The following is a 10,213-nucleotide window of genomic DNA, read 5'->3' on the forward strand; positions in this document are numbered from 1 at the left end:
CAACCATGAAAACACACAAACATTCCTCCGTAAAGACACTGTGCTTCACGTTTCCCAAAGCTTCTTTCTACATCCAACCTAAACCAGAATACTTGTGAGCGTTTTTGATGTACGCTTGCATTCAAAAGTTTGGAACAATTTGAAATGTTTTTAAAAGAAGTCTCTTCTGCTCACCTAGGCTGCATTTATTTGTTCAAAAACATAGTAAAAATTGTGAAATATTATTACTATTTAAAACAGCTGTTTTCTATGTGAATATGTGTTAAACTGTAATTTATTTCTGTGATGCGCAGCTGTATTTTCAGCATCATTACTCCAGTCTTCAGTGTCACATGATTCTTCGTATGACACTGTGATAAACAAACATTCAAAAGTTTGGGTTAAATGTAAAAAAAATTTTTACTAATTAAGAATGCATTAAATTGATCAAAAGTAACAGTAAAGACATTTATAATGTTACAAAAGCTTTACATTTCAAACAAATGCTAAAAAAATTAAGCTTTGATCACAGTAATAAATTACATATATATTCACATAGAAAAAAAGCTATTTTAAATTATAATATTTCAAATTTTTACTGTATTTTTTGGTCGAACATGCAGCCTTGGTGAGCAGAAGAGACTTCAAAAACATTAAAAAATTGCAGTTATTCCAAACTACATATGACGGTATAAGCAAGTGTGTGAATATTAATCACATTTTTGCTTTACCTAGTTCATTTTAAATGCTCCTCCGAAATATAATTATTATTTATTTAAGAATATGTAGTTTCTTAAAGGGGTCATAGGATACTACATGCACTTTTACAAGTTGTTTGAACTGAAATGTGTGTTGGCAGTGTGTGTACACAACCACCCTATAATGATAAAAATCCACCCAGTGCGTCGTTTACTCCCGACATCTGAGCCGCTGAACTTGCAGTGGATTACATTTGTTTCTGAAGGGAATGTGCCCCTGATCTACCTAAATGCGTATATGTTCGCGCGAATCATTCATGATCTAGCCTCATCTACAGAAGAAGTGAGTATAATGTTTTGTAATGAATCTTTGCAAATCGCCTTTCCTAATAATGTGCTAATTAGCAAGTTTCACGATGAATGCGGCTAAAGTAAACTGTCTCTCTGAGAGCAGCTCGGAAGAGAGGGGCGGGGTCAGCATAGCTCATTAACATTTAAAGGAAAATGCTACAAAACAGCTTGCTGTTTTTGACAGGGTATAAAAGGTGTTTTTTACACTACCATTGAGACATTTTAACCAAACTATGTTACAGACTTTTCATTAAGACCCTAAAGAATCATATCAACTTGTGGAAAATGGGCATCCTATGACCCCTTTAATGGTCATTGTAGATGCTCTTTGCAAGTGTTGATGATGCTGATGTTTTATTGAAGCAGCCTGATGACAAATTAATTAATTGCATATATGAATTAGTAATGCATAACATATCAGTCAGGCCGATAAATTAGGTGATGTTTTTATTTCATACTGAGATACTTCCCCTCGTGTCTTGTGTTGTTGAAAAACATTCTTAATAATATTCATTTTCATTTAAGTTGCTATAATTAAATAAGTCTTATGCATCAGCATTATATTAGTCATTATTGAATCATCCTTATTGGTCTGATTAGGTCATTTTGTCTTAATTTTCATGCATTTTTGTCGCTCTGCCTGAACAGATTTTTAGGATTGTTCTTGTTATAAACTGAAAAATGTGAATCATCAATCATGCTTCGTGGCTGGAGTTGACGTTAATCAGCAGGTTATTTTTCCACCAAATGTGATTTGTGAAATTGGTGACGTGTCAGATTTGATATCATTGGAAGTGGTTTCATGTGTCATTTCATAATAAATGTCCAGCTACTAAACGAATCAAATGTATTCTGGGCCTTTTTATGCAGTAATCGTATTATGATGCAGCATCGGAGTGAGCTTTAATTGCATTGCGTTTCTAGATATCAAGCGCTGTCTCCTCTCGCTCTGTTTAGGTTTTCATGTGAAAATGATTAGTTTGGTCTGTTCCGGCACGTAACCCGAAACCCTCAAACTAAAATGAATTCTATGATTCTAATCATATTTTGATCCTGATTAAAGCTTTTCCTATCTTTTAATAAGATCTTATTTGTTTCCGGGACCAAAACAAACTTTTAAGCTTTTAAAATCACCATTAAATGTGATTTTTGTTCTTTAAATTGAATAAATGACAATGTGTTGTTACTGTGAGACCATACCTTGAGTTTTGAGTGTTTGGCTGAGATATTGAGTCCGACATCAGCCAATCTAAACAGTTTACTTCTCATCCAGACAATGCTGAGATGCTTTTGTTTAAGAACATGGCTGTTATCATGAGCAGAGCAAACAAGCTCAAATCCTGTCCTCCGTAGATAGAAAGATCCCATATGAATCATAGATGGATGTACAGTATGACCTCGCATCACACTTTGAACATTAACAATCACAGAAGAAATCCAGAGAAACCAGAACTGTTTTACTATATCACTGAGATACTATTTATTAATATTTTGAAGTAGTTTTTTATTTTTATATTATGTTTTTTGTTGAAGTTTTAGTAATTTAGTTTGTTTAGTAAGTTTATTTTATTTCAAGTAACAAAATGTAAGTATTATTTAGATACTATTATAATTTTATGGATGTTTTGAATTAGTTTTATATAGTTTTTACTTTTTCTGTTTTCATTTTAATTATGGTAAACATTTTAGTAATTTTGTTGTGTAGTTTTGTAGTTGTTATTGTTGTTTTTTTTTTGTTTTTTGTTTTTTTATATGTTTATATTTTTATTTCAGTTTTAGTAATTTTAAAGTTAATAAAAATGAGAAATGTTGCCTTGGCAACTAGATGAAATAAAAGAAGTTTACGGTTTTATTTTTATTTATTTATGTTTATTTTATGTCAAATTATTTAATTAGTATTATTTAGATACTATTATAGTTTTATGGATGTTTTGCATAAAATCATTTTTTATTGTTTTTTTTTAAATATGTTTATTAATTTTTATTTCAGTTTTAGTTTTAGTAATTTTTAAAGATAATAAAAATGAGAAATGTTGCCTTAGCAACTAGATGAAATAAAATAAGTTTACGGTTTTATTTTTATTTATTTATGTTTATTTTATGTCAAGCATCATTGAGATACTAAAATATGTTTATTAATTTTTATTTCAGTTTTAGTAATTTTTAAAGATAATAAAAATGAGAAATGTTGCCTTAGCAACTAGATGAAATAAAATAAGTTTACGGTTTTATTTTTATTTATTTATGTTTATTATGTCAAGCATCATTGAGATACTATTATAGTTTTATGGATGTTTTGCATTAGTTTTATATAGTTTAACATTTAAAAATGTTAGTAATTTTGTTGTGTAGTTTTGTCTTTTTTTTATTTATTTTTTTATATGTTTATATTTTTATTAATTTTTATTTCAGTTTTAGTAATTTTAAAGTTAATAAAAATGAGAAATGTTGCCTTGGCAACTAGATTAAATAAAATAAGTTTAAGGTTTTATTTTTATTTATTTATGTTTATTTTATTTCAAGCATCATTGAGATACTATGATTGATTTTTATTAATGTTTTGAATTAGTTTTTACATTTTCTGTTTTCATGTTAAATTTAGTTGTGTTTTTGTCATTTTTTAAATTTTTTATTTATTTATTTTTTTTATTTCAGTTTTAGTTATTTTAGTACTTCCAGTTGAATTAAATGAAAATGAGAAATGATGCCTTGGCAATAAGTGTACAGTTGTATTTATGTTTTATTTCAGTTAAAGTTTATTTGATTTCAAGTAACAAAAGTTTTTTTGGTTTTAGTTAACACGTTATAAATAAATCTCTTATGCACAGAATATTAATATTAAATATAATGCAGCATCTGTTAAAAATGTATCAAAATAAATCCGAAGCTTGGAAAGAGACAGTGATTTTCCACTCGGTTCACGCGTGTCTGTGCTTGTTCCTGCTGTAAAGGTAATTGTGCTGTTACTGTAGGTAGATGTTGTTTAGAAATAGAAACAAGAACTCGAGGGATGAGCCAAAACCTCAGCTTATGATTACACATTCATATCTAAACTCTCAGTATGCCACATAGTTGTGGGGGTGATTTATTGATTTGAATTTGAGGTTACACAAGTATAAACTTGTACACTAAGCATGTATTTGTGTAAAGCATTCCTGCAGTCTTTGGTAAATGACAAGCATTTTTCATACATTTAACATGCATGTTTAATGCCAAAAGTGTATAACCAACTAAAATAGCAGTACGGAGTCAAAATGTCCATTAATTCCTCTAAATGCAAATCAGGTTTGAGCGGTTTTCTTTGGACTTGAGTTTATTTCTCAGAACTTTGTCTCTAAATGATGCAGGAGAGACGAGGAGTTTCAGCTCTGTGAGATTAAGCGGTATGGTTTCATTTTATTCCTATTGCACTGTTTATTTATTTATATCTATATCAAGGGAATTAGGTCGCAAATGTCATGCATAAAAGTCTTTAAAGTATTTTAAAGTATGTACAAATATTTAAAAACAGCAGACTCGGGATGGAGGAGCCACATCTAACATTAGAATAAAATAAAATAAAAAATCTTAAACCTAATTTCCATAATGACCAGCGCAATCTACCAAGAGCAGCACAAATTACCACCTGCTTTAAATATAAATATGGCGCAAATACCAGTAATTTGACGAGCGCAAACGTTAGTAAATCACGTTGCATGATTCATTTTAATACTCTCCTCCTATACATTTTGCGTCTGAAAGGGAAACTCCTACAAATGCATAGGCCTATTCAAATAAGGTCAGACGTAAAAATAGCTGTTCACGCCTTTTCAGCGCTAATGGCTTAATTTGTAAAGACACTATTGCCTTTTGCTCAATTTCATTAACAAAAATGGTTCCAAACAAAGCCATGATGTGCATCTCTGGCAACACACAGCGGTGTTTCCTTCCTGAATGAATTTGCCACTCATAAAAACAGTTTATTAGTTTGTTCATGAATGAATCAACCGCTTTGAAAGAATCGATTGAATAAATGACTCAACAAATCATTAAGACAGTGGCTTGCCGCCACCTACTGGCAATTTTAGTTTCATATTTAAAACTATCATAACTCATAACATTATTTATGCAATATGTGCAGTGTAAAAGCATACAAGTGCTAAAAAGTAAGTGTATAGAGGCAATAGAGCCCTGCATGTTTAATTATACTTAATAATAAATAAATAAATGTAAACATATTTAGCTTATTTTTTTAAGTGTATCCTGTGTATTCTGACACATTTGTGACCCTGGACCACAAAACCAGTCATAAATCAAGTTTAGATTTTTTGAAATTGAGATTTATACATCATAAATAAGCTTTCCATTGATGTATGGTTTGTTAGGATAGGACAATATTTGGCTGAGATACAACTATTTGAAAATCTGGAATCTGAGGGTGCAAAAAAATCTAAATATTGAGAAAATCATCTTTAAAGTTGTCCAAATGAAGTTCTTAGCAATGCATATTACTAATCAGAAAATATGTTTTGATTTATTTACAATAGGAAATTTACAACATATCTTCATGGAACATGATCTTTACTTAATATCCTAAGGATTTTTGTCATAAAAGAGAAATTTATCATTTTGACCCATACAATGTATTGTTGGCTATTGCTGCAAATATACCCCAGCGACTTAACACTGCTTTTGTGCTTCAGGGACACACATGAGGCAGGGGGGGCGGATCAGTCAGTCATGACTTTATTCGCTCCACAGCAGGATTAACTCCGCGCAACGCCAGCAACTCCTGCAAAATGACACTTGGAGAAGTTTAACATGGACAACAGCACCGCGACGCGCAGCATGGAGCCCACCATCCCGGCCATCATGTTCATCTTTGGAGTCATCAGCAACCTGATCGCCATCGTGGTGCTCTGCAAGTCCAGGAGGGAGCAGAAGGAGACCACCTTCTACACTCTGGTCTGCGGTCTGGCGGTCACGGATCTCCTGGGAAGCGTCCTCGCCAGTCCGGTGACCATCGCCACTTACGTGAAGGGCGCTTGGCCTGATGGAGACCCCCTGTGCCAGTACTTCGGATTCGTTCTGCTCTTCTTCTCCCTCGCTGGACTGAGCATCATCTGCGCCATGTCCGTCGAGAGATACATCGCCATCAATCACGCGTACTTCTACAACGACTACGTGGATAAGAAGCTCGCGGGAGTCACGCTGCTCGCCATTTACGCATCCAACATACTGTTCTGCGCGCTGCCGAGCGCTGGTTTTGGAGAGGTCAAGATGCAATACCCTCAAACCTGGTGCTTCATCGACTGGCGGACCAACGTGAGCACGCACGCCGCGTTATTACACTTTTTATTACTTTTCTAAATTTCTAATGTTTTGTAAACATGTAAAGCAGGCAGGGTTAACCTCAACACTGATTACGGTCAGACTTTCACAATCCTTCATCACTTGAATTAGAATAATTTAATTTTAAAGCACAGCCACCACAAAATCAGAGTTTAACACCTGTTTTTACTTTGAGATCGCTGAGGTTAAATACAGATTTAAAATCATGAGATATAGTTTAATAGCTATGATACTGTTCTTGAAATCAAATCTTTGCGTAGTTATGACTGGAAACACTGGCATCTAACAATGCCTTGGAAAAAAACTGTTAATCTTAAAAAAAAAAATAAAGCATATACATCAACCCAAATAGGACATAAAACAGTTATGGAATACGCATGTGTCCTAAACTCCTGAAACATTAGTGTCTCATATTTTAGAGCAGCCAGTGCAATTTATGAAAGATATCAATCGAATCTGTATGTGTGTGAAAAAATATTCAGATGTAACCTCCTTCGTAATCGTTACCATTTTCATAAGTAACTGTAAGTTAAGAGTTAACTCTGTCTTAAGAACTAGTTGGTCAAGAGGTAATTAGTCTTACTTTAAGGATTCAAATTGGACCAAGCTACCGTTTTGTAATTGACTTAAAAAACTTATGACCAGACTAAATTTTTAAGACTAGTCTAAGCAGTTTATGCAACTGGACTTAAAAAAATAAAAAGACTTGAACAAACATGAAAAGGCAAAAACAGTGGGATTTTTTTTGTTTGTTTGTTTTAATCACAAACAAATTTTTATTTTTTTATACCAAACTTTATATAAAGATGATTCTCAATTATGTTATGAAAGATATTTTTAAAAACCATTTTTCTTTATGCAAAATGTGTGTAAAATGGCCATAAATGGGTTTCCCCCAGTGGTGGACAGTAACGCCAACATAGAATGAAAAAATAAGTGCAATAATGGGAGTCATAATTGGCAAGATTTTCATAATAATATCTAATATTTCATAGGAATAGTGATATATAATTTTTCCCTATTCATTTGTTGTGTCAACTTTATCTCTCCGATCACTCTGCTGCTCGATATGATTGTCAAATCTGCAAAACAAGAACTTTCTTCAAGAAGTCGCTTTGGATAAAAGCAACTTTTTTTTTAAATGCATAAATTATGTTTTATTCCTTGAATGTCAGTAAAAATGGACAACATTAGTTTAGTGTCCAGAACAAACCTGAAGAACATCTACCAAAAAATAAATGTTAAAAAATCCACTTGACCACACTGTAAAAAATGATTTGATTTGATTTGATGATCGAAGTTGTAAATAAATATAATTTGAGTACATTTTACAGAAAATGTAATAATTTGAGAAATTTGCTGTGTGAAATCTGTTTTTTTTTCAGTGAGGTGAAAATCTCAGAAAGTTATGAACATGTAATATGTGTAATAATTCTTAGTTATATTATCATAGTAAAGTTTCATTAAAAATGTGCACAGATTTCTAAATATTGCCCTGAAAAAAGTTGGCGTAGAAACAATTTTTACTCTTTGCGAGTAAATTTCACAAATATTTAAGTAAAACATCATTAAATTTGTATTTTGAAATAGAAAGATTGAAGTTTTTTTTTTTTTGTAAAACATACTCCAGTAATCTTTGTTTTATTTACAAGTTCAAAAAATAATTTTTCACAACCTGACTTTAGAGCATCATTTAGTGTCACTCGTTTACTTTATGATGCTTAAATGGATGTTCCTTCAGACCCCACACATATTCACGTGCAAAATGTTTTCATGTTATTTTTTCAAATGCATGAAAATTTGGTAACTAAATCATGTCATTTTTTAAGGTCCAGGTGTTTCTCAACCAACTTTACAAGACGCCGGTGGAGAAACGTCTGGATAAAAATCCAGATCTGTTGGCGATCCGATTTGCCTCGACCAACCCCATTCTAGATCCCTGGATCTACATCCTGCTGCGTAAAGCGGTTCTCTCAAAGGTGATCGAGAACATCAAGTGTCTTTTCTGTAAGATTGGCTCTCAGATGCCGCAGGGACAGAACAGCTTCCACTGCATGGATGGAGCGCAGGTGTCCTCCATCATCTCCAGAGACTCTCCGTCCGCCGTGTCTCGAGAGCTGAAGGAGGTGACGAATACCTCGCAGACGTGTCTGTATCCACCTGAGAGCTGCCTGGACACCTGTCAATCAAACCAGTGTGGGCGGTGCTTATCTGACGCTTCTTCTGAATCCTCCAATCGGAACAGTTTAGACAGTCGGTCAAAAGATCAACCCTTACAAGTGACTATAACCAATGAGACGTTTCAAGAGAAGAGCATTTAACTCCTCCTGATGTGTTTGTGTTCATATCATGCAAGGACGCTTCTCCATCAAAACATGGAGATTTTCTCTGATCTGCCTTCTGCACTTTGAGCAAGTGTTGATTTCAGATCAGTGGAGTGAAATTTAAATGTCATTAAAGGAACAGTTCCCCGAAAAACGAAAATGTGCTGTAAATGTGCTCATCCTCAGGATCATCCCAGATTAGGATGAGTTTGTTTCTTCATCAGATTTGTAGAAATGTAGCATTGCATCAGTGTCTCACTGCAAGTGAATGGGTGCCGTCAGAATGAGAGTCCAAACAGCTGATAAAAACATCACAATAATCCACAAGTAATCCACACCTCTCCAGTCCATCAGTTAACATCTGGAGAAGAGCAAGCATTAAGATGTTTTTAACTTGAACATGAGTCTATAATCCATAATAACTCTTCCTCCAGTGAAAAAGTGCATCTGCTGTTGTCTCTCACATCAAAATCCAGCCACTTAAGTATTGAACACGTCACCATTTTTCTCAGTAAATAAATTTCTAAAGGTGCTGTTGGCATGAAATTTTCACAAGATGTCGGTAACAACCCAAGTAACCCATGCATACAAAGAAAACAAAACAAATAAGTTCAGAAATGAAGTTACGTGTAATAAAGTAGAATGATACAGGGGGAAAAGTATTGAACACATGAAGAACGGGAGGTGCAAAAAGTCATGGAAAGTCAAGACACCAGCAGAAATCTACCAATAATTAGAAAGTCAGTGGAAATTAATTAATTAATTAACATTTCAGCAAGACAATGATCCCAAACACAGCCAAGGAAACTCTCGACTGGTTTCAGAGAAAGAAAATAAAGCTGCTCGTACGGCCAGCCGATCACCTGACTTGAATCCACTAGAAAATAATAAGAACTAAAGCTCAGAGTTCATAGAAGAGGCCCACAGAACCTTCGAGATCTGAAGACTGTTTGTGTGGAAGAATGAGCCATAATCACACCTGAGCAATGCATGCCACTATAGTTTCTCCAGACAGCTGTCATCACCAACAAAGCCTTTTGTACAACGTATTAAATACATTTCAGTAGTTCAGTACTTTCCCCCTGTGTCATTCCATTTTATTACACAGAACTTAATTTCTGAACTTTCTTTGTATGCATGGGTTACTTGAGTTGTTACCGACATCTGGTGAAAATTTCAAGTCAACAGCACCTTTAGAAATATATTTACTGAGAAAAATTATGACGTGTTCAATACTTATTTTCCCCGCTGTATTTGTTTAGAGCTGTTTTGAACTGTTTTGTCTTGTAGACGGTGCTTGATCTGTGCAGATTTCTCTCCTCAAGCGTTATTATGAATTATGGACTCGTATTTTAGTTAAAAGCATCTTAATGCTGGATGTGTTTCAGCTTTTGTCTTCTCCAGATGTTAACTGATGGACTGGAGTGCTGTGGATTACTTGTGGATTATTGTGATGTTTTTATCAGCTGTTTGGACTCTCATTCTGACGGCACCCATTCACTTGCAGTGAGACACTGATGCAATGCTACA

General features: G+C 33.7%; 1 protein-coding gene across 1 annotated transcript; it reads left to right on the forward strand.

Moving 5' to 3' along the window:
* Nucleotides 1–5,737: 5,737 nt before the first annotated feature.
* LOC107712607 (prostaglandin E2 receptor EP4 subtype-like) lies at nucleotides 5,738–8,827 on the forward strand. The gene is made up of 2 exons (XM_016517933.1): nucleotides 5,738–6,332; nucleotides 8,189–8,827. The coding sequence occupies exons 1-2, from the start codon at nucleotides 5,829–5,831 to the stop codon at nucleotides 8,678–8,680; spliced, it is 996 nt and encodes a 331-aa protein (XP_016373419.1). The 5' UTR covers nucleotides 5,738–5,828; the 3' UTR covers nucleotides 8,681–8,827.
* Nucleotides 8,828–10,213: the final 1,386 nt, after the last annotated feature.

Source organism: Sinocyclocheilus rhinocerous, unplaced genomic scaffold, assembly GCF_001515625.1.
Source record: "Sinocyclocheilus rhinocerous isolate Xijiao unplaced genomic scaffold, SAMN03320098_v1.1 scaffold493, whole genome shotgun sequence".
NCBI classification, from domain to species: domain Eukaryota; kingdom Metazoa; phylum Chordata; class Actinopteri; order Cypriniformes; family Cyprinidae; genus Sinocyclocheilus; species Sinocyclocheilus rhinocerous.

What these genes read in the sequence shown, in the direction of transcription:
- LOC107712607 (XM_016517933.1), top strand. Translation starts at nt 5,829, where the DNA reads ATGGACAACAGCACCGCGACGCGCAGCATGGAGCCCACCATCCCGGCC. An exon ending in TCATCGACTGGCGGACCAAC is followed by an intron (nt 6,333 to 8,188) that starts GTGAGCACGCAC and finishes TCATTTTTTAAG; the next exon opens with GTCCAGGTGTTTCTCAACCA.